At 41.7% G+C, this 22,998-nt stretch overlaps 2 protein-coding genes across 4 annotated transcripts in view; one reads left to right on the forward strand and one right to left on the reverse strand.

Moving 5' to 3' along the window:
- UPF2 (UPF2 regulator of nonsense mediated mRNA decay) overlaps positions 1 to 14,428 on the reverse strand; it is a 64,914-nt gene extending 50,486 nt beyond the window's left edge. The window contains exons 1-3 of one of the 2 annotated variants that reach the window (XM_061582238.1): positions 14,327 to 14,428; positions 6,803 to 7,176; positions 4,814 to 5,593 (exon numbers count right to left, since the gene is read on the reverse strand). In XM_061582238.1, the coding sequence (XP_061438222.1) occupies positions 4,814 to 5,593; positions 6,803 to 7,158 (1,136 nt within the window). In that variant the 5' untranslated portion in view covers positions 7,159 to 7,176; positions 14,327 to 14,428. Of the gene's footprint in view, positions 1 to 4,813; positions 5,594 to 6,802; positions 7,177 to 14,326 lie in introns of those variants that run through there. The other variant, XM_061582239.1, reaches the window with a different exon arrangement.
- Positions 14,429 to 19,758: 5,330 nt separating this feature from the next.
- DHTKD1 (dehydrogenase E1 and transketolase domain containing 1) overlaps positions 19,759 to 22,998 on the forward strand; it is a 42,883-nt gene continuing 39,643 nt past the window's right edge. For both annotated transcript variants that reach the window (XM_061582232.1, XM_061582233.1), the window contains exon 1: positions 19,759 to 19,990. In XM_061582232.1, coding sequence (XP_061438216.1) covers positions 19,789 to 19,990 — 202 coding nt within the window. In that variant the 5' untranslated portion in view covers positions 19,759 to 19,788. The remainder of the gene's footprint in view (positions 19,991 to 22,998) is intronic.

The following is a 22,998-nucleotide window of genomic DNA, read 5'->3' on the forward strand; positions in this document are numbered from 1 at the left end:
AGTGTAGGTGTAAGTAAGCCCTTGGGAACAGTCATCAGGAGATCTGAGGCAAGGTGTCAGCAGTACGCTGATGATATCCAGCTCTATTTCTCTGTAACATCTGAATCAGGAGAGGCCTTGCAAGCCCTGGACCACTGCCTGGACTCGGTGGCGGGCTGGTTGAGGGCAAATAAACTGACTCTCAATCCTAGCAAGATGGGGACACTGGGTTGGTGGTTCCCCAGTTTGGGTAATTGGTCAGTTGCCTGCTTTGGATGGGGTCGTACTCCCTCCGAAAGAGCAGGTCCATAGTCTGGGGGTGCTCCTGGATCCATCTTTGTTGCTAGAGGCCAAGGTGCCCTCAGAGGCTAGGAGTGCCTTTTACCAGCTTTGACTGGTAAGACAGCTGCGGCTGTTTCTGGACCTGGCCACTGTTGTCCACACACTGGTAACCAGGGCTGTGGAGTCGGTACTCCAAACCTTCGACTCCAACTCCTCTATTTTTCTACTGTCCGACTCTGACTCCACCCAAAATTGCTTCTTGTCAATCAAAATTTATTTGGAAGTCGGAGTCGGTACATTTCTACCGACTGACTCCTCCCAAAATTGCTCCCGACTCCGACTCCACATCCCAGCTGGTAACCAGTAACAGGCATTACTGTAATGTGCTGTATGTGGGGCTGCTCTTGGGGTTGGTCCGGAAGCTACAGCTGGTGAAAAATACAGCAGTGAGACTGCTCACTGGAGCAGGTTATCACCAACATGTCACTCCAGTACTGAAAGAATTGCACTGGCTACCTATCAGTTGCCGGGCTAAGTTCAAGGTTCTAGTTTTGGTATATAAAGCCCTATACAGCTTGGGACAAGGATACTTGAAAGATTGTCTTATCCCTTATATACCATACCACCTTATCAGGAGGTCCGTTCCGCACAACATAGGAAGCAGAACTTTAGTGTAGTGGGGCCTACCCTTTGGAATTCCCTCCCCTTAAATATTAGACAGGCACCATCTCTGTTAACTTTTCGGCACCTACTGAAGATCTTCCTCTTTCAACGAGCCTTTTAAGTAGAGACCTTATCCCAGTCTGCATCTGTACTGGAATTGCTTTTTAGTATATTTTTAAACCTTCTTCTAAAAAATGTTTCTAAAGCTTTTAAAGAAGTTTTTAAAGATGTTTTGTTTTAATATGTTTTTAATGGTTGTTGGTGTTTTAATATATTTTGAAGTCTGTTTTTATGATGTTTTAAAGTGTTTTTAGTGCTTTTGTTTGCCGCCCTGGGCTGCTACTGAGAGAAAGGGCGGGATATAAATCAAATAAATAAATATTACAATTTGCATTTTATGAAATGCAAATTGTAATACAGTAGAACACAATAAAAGAAACGGAAGAAACAATACAACTACAAATGGAAATCATACAGCATCTAGCACATCACATTACAGTTGCTACAAAAGGCAGAAAAATCATTAAGTGGTCCTCCAAAATCATCAGCAATTTTCAAGTGGTCCATGGGGAAAATAAGTCTGGGAAACACTAGTCTACACTGACTAGTAGTGGCTCTTTCAGGTTTCAGAGTTCTCTCCCAGTACTACCTGGAGAGGTTGGATACTGAACCTAGGACCTCCTGTGTGCAAGGCAAATGCTTTACCACTAACAACAGAGAAGCTGACACATCAACAGATGTTGCCAAACTGCCTTCTAACCAAATGGTACTTTGCTAGGAGATGCAGAAGGCAAAACCTTAGAACCTAAGCTTATCTCACCCCATCACAAAAAACATAACTCCTCACAGTCACACTGAATCAACACAGCTTAGCACAAGGCCCAGCCCATCAGAAGGGCAGGTGCTGTTATTTTCATTTCATGTTTTGTATGTTCAGCTTAACAAATATGTTCTAAGAAGCTAATACCTCAAGGAGCATCCTACCTATAAATGAAGATCATGCAAACATGAAATTGAAAAGATGTGGGAGCCAGTGTGGTGTAGTGGTTAGAGCGAGACTAGGGCTTGGCAGATCAGGGCTTAAATCACCACTCGGCCATGAAGCTCACTGGGCCAGTCACAATCTCTCAGCCTAACCTTCCTCACAGGGTTGTTGTGAGGATAAAATGGAGAAGGAGAACCACATATTCCACCTTGAGCTCTTTGAAGGAAAGGGGGGATATAAATGCAATAATAAATTAAATATAGTAAAAAATGTGCCTCTATAAATAAATATTTTCACTGTAAACAAACGTCATTACAAAGCTAGTCAGAAAAAAAGAAAACAAAAAACAGTGCAATTCTATTTATGTCTACTTAAAAGTAAGTTCCAAGCCAGTGGGTACAGTATTACAGCCTTCTAAATCAATAAGAAGAAAATGCAGGATTTCACACTGGTGATGTCTGTTGGGCACATATTTAGTGTGCATTTCTTTTAAACTAAAGTATACATGAAAATCCAGAGAATCCTAACCACCGTGAGGAGAGAAGCATGCATACAGACTGTTGGGTTTAGCTATATCTTAGTGGCTTGTTTCATTAGTTGTTTTTGTTTCTTTAAATATGAGTATTTTTTATTGATTTTCTCTACTTTATTGAAATGTTTCACATATTACTATTATATGTTTAACTTTATATTATCTCTTGCCACTTTGTGAGAAATTATCTAAAAGGTGCAATTACAAATTTATTGTTGTTAAAAAGCTGGAACATACATGTTCTTCACCCAGTATGCTGATGTGACTGGGAGCAAAATCAGTGTAAAAGAAGTATGTTGGGACAGCTAACTCCAGTGATGTTTAGGATCACACTGCAGAACGACCTTATGTAAATATCAAGATCAGATCAATAGTACACCAAAGTAAGTGTTTTGCCTCCAAGTAATGCTAACTGTTTCACAGACCAAAGGAAACTCCCCAATATCCATTATTGGGATCCACTGTTTTGGCTGGCTTTGGCAGCCAGACATTACTTGTGGTTGCTACGTCACTTCAGAGGTATTCTGAGTAAGGGTGAATTTGTGGGCTCTTGTCATCCCTAAAACTGGGGCATCTATGTCCTGATCCTAACATGCACTCCAACATTAATCTAACTGAAATGTGGACATCCTTCAAGCAATGATGTTCAAGATTGCAGCTTTATTCATTAAATATAGAACCTGACACTAACAGGGCAGTCCTATGCATATCTTCCCAAAAGTAAGTCCCACTTAATTCAGTGGGGCTTATTCATAAGTAAATGTATAGAAGATTGCAGACTGAAGCACTAGTATTCTACCGAATGTATGTAATTTCTCTTGAAAATTGGTAATATTTTTGCCTTAGTTAAAAAAAAGTTCAAGATGCCATATGCACCACTCCCTATCTTCTGCCTTGTCATGTCGTCGCCCATCAATACATCTTAACACTTCATGTGAATGAATACTAAATGCTATCTTACTTTGCCAATGCAATGCTAATTTCAAGAAAATCATGCAACTTCTATGCAACTTGACCAATTCACATAATTTCAGTCTTTTCACAGAAATAAGTTGTGAAACTCTGCAGAATAGGTCATATTTGACAGGAACAACCAATCTCAAAGCAACACATCAGTCCCCATACTTATCTTTAAGAATGTTCATGTGATTTTAAGATTTTTCTTCATCAAATTATTGTTTTTGCAGACCTACACTATACTTTCAATGTTACTATGCAAAACAATCAAACCACAAAATTTAAAATTGGATATATCACTTGAGAGGAAGATGTTTTTTTGTACCAATGGGAAAATAAACTTATTTTTAAACTAAGGATATGCTAGTTATAGGATCAGTGATTTTAAAACTAAATTCATTAAAGCAATGCAGAGGAGGAGGAAAGGGAAATAGTCAAGGTGGGGCAAGATTAAATAGCCATATATATATTTGTGTGATGTATCTTGTTTCCCTTGTTACATATGACCTCTCTTCTATCTTTGCCCAATTTTCCTCATTTTATGTGGCTAACTTTGATTCCTCTGTCCCAAACTTACCCCATCCACTTATTTCTGTACATAACTGTAAACAACTATTCTGATTCTGAAAGAATACAGGGTGATATCCAACTAAGACATTCTCAGAGTAGACCCACTGGAAGTTATTAAGAGTCCAATATTTCTGCACATCTATTCCGAGTATGTTGGATATTACCCACAGTTTTTAAATACTAAAGGTTTGAGTTCTGAACAATTTTTGGTTTATTATCTCTCAGTTTTTGTTATGTACCTTCTGTTCTCTCTGCTCAAAACCCCCTTCCTTTAGTTAACCCATATCAGCCCACTTCTCCCATCTAATATGCCACTGTTGTCCCCCCACCTCCATTAACCATACTTTCATGGCAGACCAGAAGTTCACTGAGGGAAAGCAGAACCAGTGTGGTTTAAGAGACAATAAAGTACTTATGACTATAACTTAGCATACATCTATATGGAAAAAACAGGCTGTTGGGGCATGTTTTTTTTTTAAGGCTAACACTCTATAAAGTACTATGAGCATAATTCCACAGCAGATGCAGAAGACGCTAATAGACCCACAAAATAATAAGGGTTGTATCCAATGTTGCACTCAGAATAGACAGATTTAAATTCATGGACATGACCAACTTAGTTGGATACAATCCTAAACATGCAATCCTGTACCCCCATACCTGGAAGTAAACCCCAACAAACTCAGTGGGAGTTGATTCTGACATGTAGATTTCCAATGTTACCCATTTTGCCCCATCAAAACTCAATGCTTAAAACCACTACAGGTGCCTCTTGCAAAAAAAAAGTTCTTACCCAATCCGTTTTGAAACCTGTCAATTCATTTAAGAGCATTAAAATTTTTCACCTGTTCTGTCTTTCAATATTTTGTAGTTCCCTGTGGTCCCTTTTCAGATGTTTGGTCAGAGATGTAAAGTACTCTTTCAGCAGATTTTGGAAAGGCTGTTGTTTTTCTGGGCTAATTATTTCACTAGGAGGAAAACTCAAGTTAAATTTATCTGCTGCACTTTTAACTTTCCTTGGTACCAAACCGGCAATGTCATCTCCACAGTGCCGACAAAAGCTAATAACCACTGAGACGTGGGTGTGGGATTCACGATCAGCATTAATAATGTTTTTCAGTTGTTCATAGATTAAAGACAAGCCTTCCTTGTCAGTGAAAATCCCAACTATTGTCAATTCTGCAATGAACCGCAAGTCTGTTCTTAGTTTAGTAATGTTGGATGTTTTCTCCTCTTTCCTGGCTTCAAAATGTTTCTTCCAGACTTGAAGAAGTGATGGAGCAAAATCAGCATAACGTTGATGGAACAGAGAACACAAATGCACAGCACAGTTCACATCTGATATTTTCAGTTTTGCTTCCACTATAGAAGCAACAGCCTCTGCAATGTACTTGCTTAAATTGAGGCCATTAAAGTCATGGGACAAGGAGTCTCTCTGCTGTTCTGTGATAGTTTTTAGCTTCTTAACAAAGGCGGTGTTCTTCTTGAGGCTTGAATCCAGCCTGCTAAAGAAGTTCTCTTCAGGGCGGCTGTCTGATGCATTCTGGTTTTTGCTTCGGAGTTCCTTTCTTGCTTGGTGGCGCTCCCAAGCTTCTTGGTGGAGCTGATGTGCTTCTTCTTTTTCTCTAAACAGGATATGAATAGCAAGTATTATGTTTAGTAAGGTTGAAATCTTTAAAAACATGTAGACTAAAAAGGCAAGCCTAATTAATTGAGCAACATATTTTTAAACACTATTTTTAATATAAGGGTTGCATCCAATCGTGCCTGTGTGGTAGCAGAACAGACTTCCCTTTCTTCTCCTCTCCCATATCCCCAAAATCTGCTCTGGACTTTTGGAGACCCTCCAGAGCAGAGTTGTGGGACAAGAGGAGAGTGAAGCCCCACTGGGTGAGTAGACCTCCACTTGTGAACATTCAATTTCACCCATGTATGAAAATTACTGATGGCAAACAGCATCTTAGAAACCTTTCCTCTTTCACTCTCACAAAGGAATGTTTATCCAAGATGGCGCCAGCTGCAACACAGTATGCTTTTTTTCTTTTTACAAAATTGAGATATATGCCAATTTAAATCAGAACTAATTTGACCAATTGTCAGATCTCATTCTGCTGATAGCACTAATTTTAAGGAAGAAAAGCATAGACTGAGGTTCGTCGTCTGCAGGTAAGTGATTCATTCATGAGCAAATTCATTTAACAGTTAAATTGTTTTAATTTTTCCTTTTATACTGCTGCATTTAAAAACAGCATTATTGTTATAATGAAGCCATGGATCTAACCAGCAATCCTTTGACAGTGAAGTAGCTTGCCAATCAGACATTTTCCACAAATGCTAACTCCGGACAGAATTTGAAAAGCTGTGAAGCACAGCCAGTGGGAATTTCTGCTTTTTTCTCTGAACAGCAAACCTCCCTGCCATACCACAAACCACTTAGCAATGTCCCCTAAGTTCAAAGAGTGGCTTACTATGCGGAAAATAAATCTGCTGTTTCAGAAACACAAGCTGAAAGCTCCCTTCAGTCCATAGAATTAGTTACATGGGGTTCTTTGACCTCAGTATTGCTGCGGCTGTCTGAACTTGGGCCTGTCTTCTAATTGTACTCTACTTCCTCACCCCAACAACCCAGTATCAACCATTTCTCTCGCAGAGGGAATCATCATTAAAACAAAGAAGCAGCTCTTTCTTCAGATGGGGCAGCTTAATCTGCCATTCCCATGTAGCCCTCAACCTAAAGGCCGTTCAACCCACCCACTCCCTGTGCTTCCTCATCCAAGCGTCCCAGCACCCTCTCTCGTACAGGTACTAGCAACAAATAAATAATAAAGTCTTACTTCAGCTGAGCAGCTGCCTCTTCTTGCTGCCGCTTTACTTCTTCCTCCTGCTTCTTTCTCTCTTCTTCTTCAAGTTTTTGTTTTTCCTCCTCTTTTTTCTTCTGCTCTTCTTCAGATTTTACCTTCTCATCATCTTTTTTCTTCCGCTCCTTGTCTTCTTTTTTCCGTTTCTCCTCCTCCAGTTTTTTCTTTTTATCTTCAGATGGTTTTAACATTTCTCTCTTCATGCCAAGCCTGACATCCTCTTTGGGTTTGTCCCGGCTGCTCGCTGACCGCCTGTCACCGAACTCCTTATCTTTACTTAATGATGTTTCTTTTTCTTCCATGCTTGCCGACTTCTTACGCTCTGCTGGCATTATGTTACCCAGGCAGATCTGAAAAAATATTAATATCACATTGCCATTACATTCCCTAGTTTTTAATCAAGACCTCAAATTGTTTTTTTCTTCTAATCTACAAATCAGTATTTTTTCACAGCTATGTGCTATCAGACTGGCTTAACATTAGTGAAATGGGACAAAGACTGCCAAGCGCACACTTTCCTTCCTCCAGCACACAGTATACAGAACAGAGCCAGTCCAAGCCATTTTGATGACCAATAAAGAAAATCCAAATGGTACCCCTCTTCTCACTGATTAACATGGAGCACAATGTACAGAAAGTTAAGCTATACAAATCCCACTGAAGTGGAAGAGCCGCACAGTCAAGTCCATCCCTCTCCCACTCTACAGTTCTTAATTGTAACCCAAATCTGCTGCTTGAAGTAGCTGTCTCACTTTAACTCAGGGTTGAGCTGCCCCTGACAAGAGCAAAACCACCAACAGCTGGGGCTTCCACCAGAAACAAATTATTATGTTTATTTATTCAATGTATATCCTGTCCTTCCTCCTGAAGGACCCCAGGACATCTGTGCCAAATTCTCTTTCTCCCCCTTACATGTGGCAGCATCTTGCCTTTCCACTTCCCATTTATCATCACTGGCTTCTAGTGATGAAGAGAAAGACATACCATGACGCAGAGGAAGTGTTACTACATGATGGGGAAGGGGAGACCTTGAAATGAGGGTGCTGGTTTTTCTGGCAGCCCTGGTCTCCTGTAACAACTAATTCCACAGTCAGGAAGATACGCTGCGTTGCCTCTTCTATCTAAGTGTCACAATCGGATGACTGAAGCTACCGCAGCTTTTAAAATAGGAACTGCGATAGCATTCCAGAAGTTCTTTTTTGGTCTAAATGCCTGATCATGACCAAGATGCTTCAGTTAAATAAAATAAGCACAAAGTGCTCTCTTGAAAAAGTTTTCCCAGTTACAAGATATGCTGATAATTGGTTTTATCATTAGAGAAGGAAATTTTGGGTGATCAGAGTAGACCTATTGAAATCAGTGGTCTTAGGTTCATTCATTTCAATTGGCCTACTCTGGGTATAATTAATATTGGATATTGCCCATAAACTCAAATCACTCTAGGGTCATACATGCTAAATAAATCAGTATTACCAAATTTATGGTTGGTGAGGTAGTGGTATTTTTTAAAGAACTATCTAGCCCTCCTGGTTGTAAATATAGACTTGAAAATGCCATGGCAAAAATGCTAAAGGATGGGAATAGGAACCTGAATTAACTGTTGTTCAAATCTCAAAGTTACAAGTGCAAAGGTATTTCAAGGATTGCTAAACTTTACACACAACTACAACTTGATTCCTAGCATGTTTATGAAAACGGACACAAAGAATTACTTTCAAGCAAATAAGTTATGGATCTCAAACTCATAGAATAGACTTGGTAAGTCCCTCAGACCTAAAGAAATAAAAACTACTGGATCATGCATGTAACAACATTATGTTCTTCAGGAGTGCATTAAATCCCATAATTCAAAGCTATGAGCTGACACAATTAAAGAACAAAGCCTGCAAACAATTAAGGAAGTGTAAGTAAACTTAGTAGCACACTGGTACATCATCTCCTTCATAGGGGAACAATATGTTTGCCAACTATTTTCTGCTAGCACTTTCTTATTCAATAGCAGTTTCTTATTCAAGTCTCATAAATACTAATGTGAATTCTTTAAAAATGAGCAACCCATTATTAGATAAATTAAGCCCACAATATTTCAATAAAATGTAAGCTGAAGTGCTTTCAAAACTAAACTCTGAATTATAGGACATGCACACTGAAATATATGTTCATAATTAAAATCTTGAAAATAATCAAGACTAGATCAGGGATCAGTTGGTTCTTATGTATTTCTAGACAACAAATAAGATGTTTACAATCTAGTAATTGTTTGGTCAAAGCAAGTATTATTACAGTCACTTTTGCATTCCAAATCTCTGTCTACTCTTACGCATGCTTGAAACACAGTTAGAATTACAATTGCTTTTAAGTAAAGTTGCCTCAGCATTGGCACTTTATTGATCTACTACTGAACATGTTCTCACCACTACAACACTGACCAGCAGTAACTAAGCACTGAAGGACCAGCAGTAGTACACTGCTGTTACAGAGTGTGCACAAAAATCTCAGGAGTAGAAATGTAACTACTTCTGCCCGCCTGGGCAGTTTCCTGTTCACCCAGACCCCATTATGCAACACAAGGGAATATGGCAAAGCTACTACATTTCTTCTCAGCCTGGAGATAAAGCAGAGAACAGCATTAGGTTATTTCTCCAGAAATTATTGTATAATTAGTACAGAAGCAGTGCACTATACTTAAAGGTGCATTTCCATCTCTCTTTTCAAAAAGAAATACTAGACCAAAATTTAGCAAGTAGAATGGATACAATACTAATCAGATGTAAAATTAAATTTGTAATTAATTTTTTTCCAGGCAACTACAGTAATACCTCAGTTAAGAAAACCTCCAGGTAAGAAGCTCCTTTTAACAAAGTCCTTTTTGGATGCAGGAGGCGTGAAGGGGCGCACAGTTTGACAAAGTCAGAATGTGGCTCCTTGTCTACTGGATTGCAGTTGCTGCAGGCAGTTCTCTCACAAGTGGATGGAATGGTGCTTCTTTTCAGGTGGCGCAAGGATCTCCACAGTAAACATTGCTTCGGGTGCCCTGGAAGCACTGCTTACTGCAGACATGTCTGCTCAAGTGTAGGAGAGGACAGCAGCGAGCGAGCGAGCGAGAGATGCCAAGCATCGGGTGGAGGCAGTGGCTGCCCCTTGCCTGCCTGCTTGAGTGTACGGAGAGGAGAACTGTGCTCAGAGCTTTAGACTGCTATAACAAGATACTACATGATATAAGAAAAAAAGGCAAGGCAGGCATCCCTGCATGCATTTTGGAAGAAGCCTTCAAGTGGTCTGTATGCAAGGCTTACTTGACCTGGTTTGTTTCATTGCAGATGAAACAGAAGCCTGATCTGGCCCATTTCATATTAACAAGTCACCCCCACTACAGACACCAATGAAGTTTTATAAAGCAAAACTTTTAAGTTCTCTGAAATGCTTATTGATACAAAGCAGTACATTATACATGTGTCGTTCACAAATAGAAACATCTAGAAACCAAAGAAAGGAATTCACTATATGTCAGAAGTTTTTTGTTTTAACAACTACCCAGTTAAAGCCCACCACTAACTTTGCAAAATTCTGAAACTGCTACAAACTATAACACAGTACAGTAGGGCCCCGCTTTACAGCGATTCGCTAATACAGCGGTCTCAATTAGACACAATTAGACTAAAGCCCCACTCATACGGCACTTGTTCTGCTTTTACAGCGGTTTTCAGGCATCACGCGCCATTCTATTCAATGGGTTCCGCTTTACAGCAGGAGTCCGGAATGTAACCCGCTGTATGAGTTGGGGCCCTACTGTACAGTAGGGCCCTGCTTACTGGTGTTCCGTTTTGCGGCGTTCCGCTCATGCGGCGGCTTTCAATTCGGGGAAATTCCCCGTTTTAAAGCTGATTTTGCGCTTTTACGGCATTTTGCGACATTTTCATGCGACATGGCCCATTATAGTCAATGGGTTCCGCTTTACGGTGATTTCTGCTTTACAGCAGGAGCCTGGTCCCTAACCCGCCATATTAGCGGGGCCCTACTGTATATGTTTTTGTGTAGTCCCTGAATAGTCGGCAATCATCCTCTGAGCAGTACACATTTATTACACGTGGACAAATCTCAGTTGTTGTCTGTACCTGAGCAATACTGGAATACAAGCAAACTAAAGAAAGTTCAATGGATACAGCAAATCTGCAGAGATTCAACCTTTTTGGAGACATGGACCCCTTTGAAAATTTGATGAAAGCTATGGACCCCCATAAATAAATTAATAACATTTATTTTATTGCACTGAAAACTGATTTTTTTGCATCCAGTTCATGGACCCCCCAGACGCCCATCCATGGACCCTCTAGGGATCTATGTACCACAGGTTAAGAACCCCAGCTCTGTACTATGCATGAAACTATTCTAAATCAAGCAGCAACCTTTGCTATTGTAATCAGTGACTAAGTTGCTGCCAAGCTCTCTCCCACAACACACATATAGTAGTTATCCATAGTATGGCAAAGAAATGTGTACTATAAAAGAATCTTTGCATGAGATGAAGGAATACAACAGAAACAGAGCTAGAATTGAGCCCTACATGGGAATTTCATTGCACTATTAGTAACTCAGAATATCGTCTGACACCTTTCACCACATATGTATCATCAAACTTCATTACTAACAATACCTAGAAATATTAGATCTAATCCTAAAGTATTTGTTCTACACACTTTTTAGATTCCTGGGTCTTGAAGAGGGGTTGTTGTTTTAAATACAAAGCGCTTTGTGTGTGAACTTTCTGAATTTCCATTCCAACTTCTTCATATCCATACTTCAGGGGAGCAGGGAGTGAATGCTTGCCTTCTATAACGTATGGCCTGGCTCACTTAACTGAGTGGTCTATTAGTTAAATTGTCTATCGAACCTCATAGACCACTCAGATATAGATAAAATGTTTTTAGCATTTCTGTCCTTTCTTTCTATAAATATATATCCTTTTGCGAACAACACAATTAAAATTTATCCAAACCCATTATATTTTAACAACCCAGTACGGTGCTTCTGCTCTCTGCCTGTGGTACACTAATATAGATGACATGGATTAATCTGCATGTGATGTGAACAGGCTGATGCTGGTGGACTGATTGCCTTTTACTTGACTACGGCCAAATACCCCATCAAGCCACAAATGACTATGTAAACTGGGGGCCTACCTTTTAAATTGTATAGTTTGTGGCTATCTGGGAGCTGCAGAAAATAGAGGCCATTTCTCCTAAACACTTCACTTTGTTTAAGAGCAGGCACACCCTGCTCTCTACTATAACTATAACCACATTTCAAAACTGAATTCTATCTTTGCAAGTTGCTATATACGTTTTGCCTGATGTCATTTTCAAGAAGTTCAAGAGCTGAGCTATTATTGTGGTTTAGAAGTATAAGTATGAACATATCTGCATAAAAAGATTTAATTGTTAATTTTGTTGTTTTATAACACCTAGCTAATTGCAGGGGCTATAATGAGCATAAGTCTGTCTGTTAGAATTCTAACAAATTAATGCTTTCAGTACTTTATAATTATTTGATCACTTCATTGACCAATTTTTTTGTTAATCATGAAGTGACTAACCCCAGATGTGTATTAGTACAAGGAGGCCCTGCCTTATGGGCAAGTGTTCAGAGTGAATGCTGTTTAGTTCCTTTACAGCCCTATGATCCTACGAGAATTCTTCTTTCACGTCATAATGGTGCGTGCTTGGACACTGTCACTAGGGTATTAAGTGCATAAGAACTCAGATTGCAGAAATCCTGCATGGTTCCTAGTATGTCATGTTATAGCACTCTAAAAGTTTATGCCTCTTTGGGGAATAAGCTATGGGTAGCTAGTGGTAGAGGCACCATAAATGGCACAAGCAGTGGGTGTTTGGGGCATTTCTGGACTGGAGCATGAATACCTATGTGCTCACTTGGGCCAATGGCAGTTGCAGTCTAAAACATCTGGAAGGCTCCAGGTTGGCAAAGACTGATCTCCAGGCTTAACTCACCTGCCCCTTTCACTCATGCAGTGCACTGTTGTCTATTGTGCCATGGAGTGGGCAAGGCAAAACCATTCCAAGACATAAGAGTTTGCATGCTTACCATAGTACACACTACAGTGGCATTAACTCCTTCCCTTAACTTTGCTTGTACTACACTCATCAAAAGGACTAGCAAAAATTGCATAAACAAATTGCCACATTCACCCAGGCAATTCTTTGATCAAGAACAGTGAACTACTGCAACTGGATATTGTGCATACTTATACATCACTGCAAGTCCCACTGTGCTTAATAGGTAATGAGTATGCAAAGACAAAGCTACTAATTCAGAAACTAAAAATGGAGCAAAACATAATTGAACCTTGTTGTAAGGAAAGGCTGATGCACCTATTCAATCCTAAACCATTATAAACTGCAGATAGGAAGTGGATATACTTCAGAAAACACTTCAGAGAACAAAAGGCTCTAGGTGTTCCTAAGACATGCTACAGTTAACAGTCTCCAAACTGAAGAAAAAGAGAGTGAAGGGGGAGCTCAGGAGCATAACACCAAAGATGAGAGCAATCTACTACCATACAGAGAACTATATCAAAATGAAAACAAAGCTAGCCATGTACAGAAAAGCCTTTTCCAAAGGGACATGCAAACATGAAAATCCTGAGCATATGAGAAGTAAAACGACCTCAAGAAGTCAAGAACGAACTTCAGTAAAGCACAACACTTCTACCCAAACAAGCATTTCAACCACAGAGCATCCTCATACATTTCCAACACATGCCCATTAACTGTCCCTTGCCATCCACCTCTTCTCAAACAAACCCTGAACCTTCCACAACAGTGGGCTACGGACATCAGAAGTCACAGGAGTGTGACAAAGTACTGAGATGTCTGACTTTGTAGACAAGGGAAACCCAGGGTGGGGGACAGGCTGCTTGCTGACCAAGTAACGGATCTATAACAACACTTCCCCTAAATCCTGTTCCCCCAACTTCTGCTCATAGCTTTGCTAGACTTCTTCACATGAAACACAATAGCAACGCCCCGACACACTCCGAGGGGCGGAAACAATATCCCCCTCCCTCCTTCGCGACTTTCTCACACCTGTCACTTTCAGAAAGAGAGAGACAGAGATGGCGGGGGATCTCTATGCAGATGAAACTGCCATCGCAGGAAGTCATCACAACAGAAGCCCCCCTCCCTTTTTCCTTCCTTGCCCTAAACTTGTTCCTTCAACGACCTCTCCTCGCCCCAGGAACCTAGACCCTCAAGCCAACCTTACCCAGCCCTGTGGCGGACTCCCTTCTCAGGCTGCCCCCCCCCGTTTAGTCCTCCCTCACCCTGACCAGGCCCTTCCTACCCCCTCCTCCTCCTCACCTCTCGCCCCCCCCGGGGGACAGGCCCCATCTCAGGCCCCGTCCTCCTCCCCTTTTTCTCTCTATCCCCCCACTTAATACCCTGACGAAGGAAGAGTGGTGGAGAAAGGTGAGGGGGCGGTTACCTCGGCCCGCTGTAAACATCGGTTCTAGCTTCTGCAGCTCCAGCTCCGCCAGTCTCTTCTCCCCCCTGCAAGACGAGGACCCCGCCCCCCAGGCTGTCCAGGATGACGCCTGATTGAAAGCACCCCACCACGACCAGTCAAGCCCCCGCCTTTAAGTTTAGGACAAAAGATGAGGAAATGACTGTTCCTCGAGTTCAGCTTTTGGGAGTGTTAGCCTCGTCACCCGAAACGGACTGCAAACGGAAGGAGGGGACGCATGTCAGGCATTATCACGGACAGCTTCGGCAGGGAGGGGTCCTGAGGGTGGTGATAGCGGAGCAGGGCAACCCCGTGCTTTGGTTACCAGAGGAGGCGGAAGTGTCCAAGAGGTTGGGCCTCTCCAGCGAGGGGAGGAGCTAAATCTTTCCTCCCGCCCTTCACTCAACGATTCGGCTTTTGAAATCAATTCAATTCAAATCGTATTTGATCTCTGGAGAACTTGGAGCGTGCGATGCCTTCGAAACTATCAGTGTTAGATTTGCCGTTTCTCAGAGATTACCCATTAGGGCTATACCGTAATCCTAGGTACACCACGGTAGGGCTTTCTTCGTAGAAAAAAATGCATAGACTCCACTCCTAAGCATATTTATTTTTTAAAAAGTAGTTTAAATGAAATTTGCTTCTGTCTGCTTACTCAAGTAGCAAGTAATACACATTGTATTAAAAAAACCCTAATTGACTTCACTAGCATGCTTATCAAAGTTAATCACTTATTATTTTTGCTATATTTAATTTTATCTGAACAAATAACCACCCAATCCTATGCAGAGTAAGGCGTGTATAATCCCATTCATTGTAGTGGGTTTAGATGTGCCTAACGATAGGATCAGACTACATGCATTCATTCCCTTGCACGGGTTCTGTGAAACCTAAATTAAAATGTGTTTTGTATTTTATGATTATTGTTAACCATCTTGAGCTGTCAAAAAAGGCTGGATAAAAATGTTAAATAACCAGACAGCAAGCAGTGGATAAACTAATCCCTGTGAAAAATGACGTTGCATTTTCAGTAGCTGCATATTTATATCCCACCTTGTACCTTTTAGAAGGGAGTAATAAAATAGTAGGGTTCACAAGGCAGCCAAGGATGTATCTCTTCTTCATTCTACTTCTGCCTTGCTTCGTGAACAAGCACACAAACACCCGTAGCTGGTCTGGGAGCTACTTTAAATTAAAAAAAATACATACATACATACATACATACATACATACATATTTAACTAGGATACCCTACTCCTCAGTAATAAAGGAAGACAAATTGGCTCTTATTCCTGCATGAGTGTGTTCCTCTGCATATACTTACATGGAGTAATGCATATCTAACGCAACACAGGACTGACTGCATTCATATGCTATGAAACTCACAAGCTTCTGCTTCTGGTACTCAAAATAATTCCTCCCAGAGCACACTCCCATGCTGTACATACAGACTGTGGGGCTGAGTTTTGGTGTGTGTGTGCTTCAGAAAGAAGCCCTATACATTGAGGTGACTAGCCCATCAAACAGATTTGGAAAACAAAAATCTTGCCTCAGCAATGTAGTCCATTAAAAAGAATTCTCCCATCAGGGTTAGCCCTACTATTAGGCAGAATGAGACAGCTGCTTCAGGTGCCAGATGCTGGGGTTGCAGGGGACAACAGTGACAGGACAACCTGCTGTTCCTCCTGAGTCCCCTGCCTGTTTCCCTCTGTTACAGGACAGACCTGTGTGTGCCATGTAGCTTGCCCTATGCCTCTTAAGCTAGCCTGCCACCCTTATGAGTGGTGGAGAACTGTTTGGTCAAACTGAGGATTCAGCTTCCAGTCCAATTGGCTTCTGTATGTGGAAAGGAGGAGATGAACCTCTTGTTCTTCACTTAAAGCAGCAAAATGTTTTGGTCTAGACTCTAGCCACATGTCCTATTAATCAGTGGGATCAGCCGTGCATAGTTTCCATACCAAGGGCAAACAGTGGCCCTATCGCTATTTGCCAGTCTGGCCCTAATATCATGATATTATAAACAAGTTTTTAATCACATGTTAAGTTTGGACACAGTCAAATAATTGCGAGGTTTTACACTGTGAATAATATGTTGCTTGGACAGAGGCTCCAGTGTAGTGAAAGCAGCTGGTTTTATCTGCTAGAGCAAGGTCTAGTCTTCAGTGTTTCGATTTGTCATGGTAAACACAGTTCTCGTCATATAAGTGTGCATTCAAACAATAATACTTGTGACACAAAATAATGTGTGATTTAGGTTAAAATTTCAAAAGCTGGACATTGGATTCTGGGGACCTGACTATACTGAAATGAACCCATCCTTTGGTTCAATTTTCACTGAAACTTACCTCACTGAAGTTTTTTTTCAGGTTATGAAATTGTCCACTAAAATTTGAACAATTTTTTTTTACAATGGTGGAAATATACTCCATGAATGTTTTTATAGATGTTACTGTATATTGGTAGTGATTACTGGAATGAATATTGTTGCGCCCCTCCCCAATCTCTGAGCGGTGAGATTTCAGGGGTCCCTGCACTCCTCCAGGGTTTGGTTTCCTTTGGGAAGAAGGTCAGCGGAGACTGCGGTGTCTTTATGAAATATGGTTTATTTATTTACACACATTCCAACCTGAGCTCAAGGATGGAGGGGTTCAATGCATCAGCAGTCCAATATCCAGCTTTTCCATCTGGGTTGCAGGAGGCACCCCAAATGCCATGGTGCAGAGAGCCAGTCTCTCTGCCTGCCTTCAGTCTCCAAGCATTCTCTAGACACAACTAAAACTACAAGCCTCTGCTGGCCTCCAGGAAGGGGGGGATGCTCTCCTGAAGAGTTTCAATGACAAAAGGGTCTTCCTGGCCCATTCACTGTTGCTGGGCAACTGATAAGCCCATTATTTTACCTGGCCAATCTATTTGGTTAACAAAGGAGAAACTCATCTGACCAGCAGAGTGAGTTTCTGTCTCCACGGCATAACATTCCAAATCAGAGGTTGGAAGGGGACCCACAGGAATCATCCATCCCAACCCCCATGCTCATAACAATATATTGGCAGATATTGTATTTTTGTTCATTACTAATATGTTAATCTGGCATTTCTCATGTTGTAAATATCTGCTGAAACCTTCCTTAGACTATTTACTGGAAAAGAAGGATTGCTGGCTCCTAACTCAGAGATGCCAGCGACTGCCTAACAGCTTCAGGGCAGTGAGACAAATAATCCAAAAGTGCATTAAAGTTGTTAAAGCAATAGGTACTGTCTCCAAGTCAGAAGATGAAAACCCTACACTAGAAGGAACTTTTAAATACAAAACTAAAACAAGACCCATTATTCCAATAGCCTAGCTAGCCAATAATAGCAATCCTTGCCTTTTAAAGGAACAGGAAAGGAGAGGGTTCATTATGGTTTGAGTTCATTTTTCCCCAATGGTTTATTGCAGCCAATAGGGAAATTTTTGCACAAATGAGAGATTTTGAAATTCCTGATATATAGCAACAGGATTTTCAGTGCTATTTAAATGTAAGTTTAGGGTTCCAACCTGCACTCACTGCAGTGTAACACATATATCTGGGTAAATGGACCAAAGCATTGAGAAAGCTGGACAAAGTAAGCTATCTTTATTATTAATAGAGCACAACTTACCACTCAAGAGTTTGAGTGCTTTGAGTTATGTAAAAAGATCTTTAAGAACATAAGAAGAGCCTGCTGCATCAGGCCAATAACCAGAAGTGTAGTCATCCAGGGTCCTGTAGGGTCTTAGACCCTTTGGGAGCTAGGGCCCAGCAAGGTCCCTATGTCTCTGGCATCATATGAGACGATCAGCATGAAAGGGAAATGTATTGACCATGAAAAACAGCTTCTAACCCGCTTCCTTGTCCTTTCCTACAGTTTGGAGCCAATCAGAGTGAAAGGAGATGAGTCAGCCACCGAGAAGACTCTTCTCAGTAGCTATTACATCCCCTTTCATGATTAGCTCCTAGGAACATCTATTGTTATGGGAGAAGGCATTAATGATAGAGAAGCAGAAAGCAGTATTCAGACTTGGCTAGATTATTCTATAATATAGAAGGTTGAATGATCTTAGAAGGGGTGTGGCTATGATTATCATTTAGGGACCCTGCACTTCTGAATTTGCTGCTACAATTGTGCTAATGGCCCATCTAGTCCAGCATTCTGTTCTCACAGTGGCCAACCAGTTAACCATGGGAAGCCTGCAAGCAGGACCTGAGTGTGAGAGCACTCTCCCCTCCTATGTTTTTCAGCAACTGGTATTTGGAAGCATACTGCCTCGCCTCCTACTATGGAGGCAGAGCATAGCCATCATGGCTAGCAGCCATTGATAGCCTTATCCTACATGAGTTTGTCTAATCCCCTTTTAAAGCCATCCAAGTTGGTGGCCACCATGCCTCTTGTAGGAGTGAATTCCATAGTTTCACTGTGTGGTGTGTGAAAAAGTCCTTTATTTTGTCTGTCCTGAATCTTCCAACATACAGCTTCATTGGATGTCCACAAGTCAATTTTTGAATATTGTTGTTGTTCATGTCACCCAAGACCCATGATCAGTAGGCCATTATTATTTCCATTTTTCAGTCAGGTAGAGAACTGAGGCTGAAAGCAATTGACCATCAGCTGAATCTTTGGCTGAGGTTGTATCAAAGTGGGCTTAATGCACCTACACATTCTCTCTCCATAATTTCATGTTTTCAACCCAATTCTATCCATGTTTACTGAAGCTCTACTGATTTCACTGGGGTTTATTCCCAAAAAAGAGTGCACAGGATTATAGTCTGTATACAGACTTACGAGTAATATCAGAGGCTATGCTCTTTGGCCCTATGCTGTCAGAAGTAAGACAGGCCTGTTTAGCTACCCTTTTGGCAGGCATTAAAGACCAGTCACTTTCAACAAACCATGCTTAATTCTGGCTGTTTTAATATTTTGTCAGCGTAATTGTTTTCAATGGTATGTGTTTGTCTGCTTTTTTGGCTTGTGCTCTTAACTTGTTTTCCTTTAATGACTCTTCGTATTGTTGCTTTTGTATTTGTAGACGCCTTGGGAGGGTGTTCTTGACAGATAGGCAAACTGGATGTTTTTAATACTGCCATTTTAAATTTCTGTAACCCGCTCTGGGACCTACTGGTGAAGGACGGGCAGAAGAAGGAGGAGAATTTTGATGAAGAACTAACTTTCACCTTTCGGCACTATGATGCTACCGAATTGTACGTGAGTGGGGTAGGGCGCGATGCCCATTTCATTGGAAGTTTAGGAGCGTTTGGGAAACAGTTTGGTTTGGACCAATGACCTCCATTTCCATAGCCACTGATCAGCCTCTCTTCTTCCCATTACGGGCGGCTCTACGTGCTCCTCCTCTCCCAGTCCAGCCAATCAGGGCCGGGGGAGTTGTCTGAGGTTGCTACCCCCTTTTTGGCTACAGTCAAGCCGAGCAGGATGGCTATGATGGCAGCGGTGGTGGCATCTGCTCCGGTTCTGTCGCTGGGAGCCCGAATCGGGTCGCTGAGGCCGTCGGCGTCCCTGCTCCTGCGGCGTTGGTATCGCACTGAGAGGGGTGTTTACGGTTACAAGCCGAGCCGCAAAGCGGAGAGCGGAGTTGCTGACAGCGCGGAGCTTCACGATCCCTCCAGGAGAACAGGTCGGCGGGTGCCCAGGCAGTGCCGCTGCAGGGCACTGACAAGGGGGTGCTTGCTGCTTGTTGCTCTTACCGTCGCCGGGTGAAAGGAGGGGAAACAGGAGTCCTTGCAATTACACATTTTAGAGGCGCGGGGAGAGGGGACCGATAATAAATAATGGGACTCATTCGTTAGTTGCTTTTCTGTTTATAAGAAGTACATAAGTAAAAGAAGGCAGGTAGACATTTTAAGATTGCACCCCTGTGCGCCCGTACTTGAGAATAAGTTCCTTTGAACACAGTGGCGCTTACTCCCGGAGTAGATCTGTATAGGATCAGGCTGCACCCTAGTGAAAGTGGCTTGAACGGACATTCAGTGCCCTCTAGTGAAGGCTGCTCCATAAAGGGTAAGTGGGGCAGTGCCCCATCAAGATCAGTCTGCACTCAGTCAGCCCCCATCTGCCTAACTCCTTATTTGTATCCAGTCTAGTAGGTGATACTAGCTGTCAGCCGCGGCCTCCTCCTCCACCTTAGTGACAGTGTTGCCCTATGGTGGCACGCAGCAGCGAGGAGAATAGGGACCAAACCAGAATTAGTTAGCTCTGCTTTTCATTAGCTCGGGCTCCACCTACTGGTTGCCTCCCTGCCATCTACCCTAACAGTCCCAATGGGTGCCAGCCCTAACTGGTGCCCTGAGAACAGCACAGGCAACGTGTACAGTATTCAGACCACCTGTCACATTTGATAATGTATCTTTTAGTTGCAGGAATATTTTTTCAGTACCTCCAGATGACCACCCTCTTTCCTTTGACCAAACTGTACACTCCTGTACGTATCTACTAAGACGTAAATCCCTCTGAGTTTGTAGCAGTTACGTTGGGCAAGTTGCCTTGAGAGGGCTAGGCCCAAAAAGGTGGCCTATAAATAATTTTATCAGAGAATATAAATAAAATGGAGCTTGCTTTCAAGTACGTGGGTATAGGAATGCAGCACAACACACTGATCTTAAAACAAGTTTACATGGAAGCAAATCCCATTGGTTTCAATAGGTCTTCCTAGTTTTTCAGTAAGCGTATACAGGATTACATGTCTTAAGCAAAATTGGTCTTGGAATTGTCCCACAGTTTATGCTGTGATGACTTTTCATTATTCCCACTTCAGTACAGATATTAATTACAGCAGACTTGAATGTATGATTATATCAGTCTGTTTCTTGAACTCTGCTCTGCCTTCTAAATGTTCTCTAGCTGCCTCTCCCCTCACCACCCCTGACCATTTGTTCCATAGGTGCGCACGTAGAGATTTATTTATGCTGTCGTGTGTGGAGATTCAGAAACCAATCTGTGTATGATATACTAATTCCACCTAGATGTTAGAACATGAATAGAAGCAAAATGATTGATTATGGATGGGTAGGCATGTCCAGTATTATTACTGATATAATTACTGTATGTGTATATACTTACTTTCTTTATAAGCAAGTCTTTGGTGATATTTTTCTCAATGTATATCAAACATTCTTTGTTACTTACATTTTAAAATGTAAATAGTATAAAAATAAGACAGAGAAGGACATCTCCATTCTGCAAAACCGTGCAGAGGAAGCCATCATAGAGGATAAGGCTATCAGTGGCTACTAGCGATGATGGCTATTTCTTCTACCACTGAAAACCCAGGAGGGGACAGTGGTGTTGCACTCAGGTGCTGTTTGCAGGCTTCCCATAGGCATCTGGTTGGATGCTCTCAGAACAGGATGCTGGACTAGATGGGCCACTGACTCCCAGCAGGCTTTTCTTGTGTTCTTAACATCAGAACAAAACAGTAGGGGATCATTCACTCACACTATAGATCAATGTGAAGTCATCTGTGAGGAGCAATTCAAACAATTCAGTCTTGGCTGCTTAAGCAATGCTTTACCTGCTTAAGGTTCAAAACCTCTATTCTTATATCTTAATCCACAGTTTGAAAACCACTGTGCTATATAGACCATAGGCTTCCTGTTAGTTGGGACTAGCTTGAAAAGAACAATCCTAGAGAATGTTGCTGAAATAAAAATTCCTGTCAGAAGGTTACCATCTAGTCCAACCATGCTTTTTTTTTAAAAAAAACCTACTACATGAAGCAACTGTGGAATATTGTTTGAGGATTTGGGGTGAAACATCATCACTGTGCTGATGACATTTCTCCTTTTCAGTAAAGCCACGTGAGGTGATGAAAGTTCTGAACAGATATGTGGAGGAAGTGATGGATTGGGTGAGGATTAATAAACTGAGATGGTGAGGAGCCTGATGTGGGAGTTCATGGTTCCCTGGTTCTGTATGATCTCAGAGCAGCCTTGTAAATAATCCCATAAAATTTAATATCCTGGGGGGGAAAAGTAGTACCCTGTTTCCATGTTACTCATGGAGAAACCCCTGCTCTGCAGCCAGTATTGAAATGCAGGGTACCAATCTCTTAGTGGCTATTAAAAATATATTTCTACCAAGTGAACTGATGAAGAAAGGTAGAAGTCAGTCCCTCTCTTGCAGCTTTATTCATGTGCACAGAATTTTTTGCCACCAGTGACAACCAGGCTGTGCTTAAATACAAAGCTGGAGCACACTCTCCTTAACGATCACGGGCTGCTTGGCCCACAGTTGGTCCTCGGTTCTTGGGTTGTGGCTGATTTGTCAGCCATGACCACTCCTAGAAAAGGACAACCTGGCAACTGTTATTCATGCATTGATCATCTCCAGGGTCAACTACAATAATGAGCTCTATAGGGGCCACCTTTGGAAACTCTTTAGAGCTATCCAAATGTGGCTGCTTAGTTAATAATAAATGTGGCCCAATGGGAGCATGATACACAAGTGCTAAAACAATTACATATGGTCTCCAGATTGTTTCTGAGCACACTTCTAAGTACTTCCTGAAAGGAACACCTCCCATACCACCCTTAATGTATATTAGGAGGACCCAACATGGGGTCTTCCAGAAGTTGTTGGACCAGAACTCCCATTGGCCATGCTGGCTGGGGCTGATGGGAGCTGGAG

This window comes from Rhineura floridana, chromosome 8, assembly GCF_030035675.1.
Source record: "Rhineura floridana isolate rRhiFlo1 chromosome 8, rRhiFlo1.hap2, whole genome shotgun sequence".
Taxonomy (NCBI): Eukaryota; Metazoa; Chordata; class Lepidosauria; order Squamata; family Rhineuridae; genus Rhineura; species Rhineura floridana.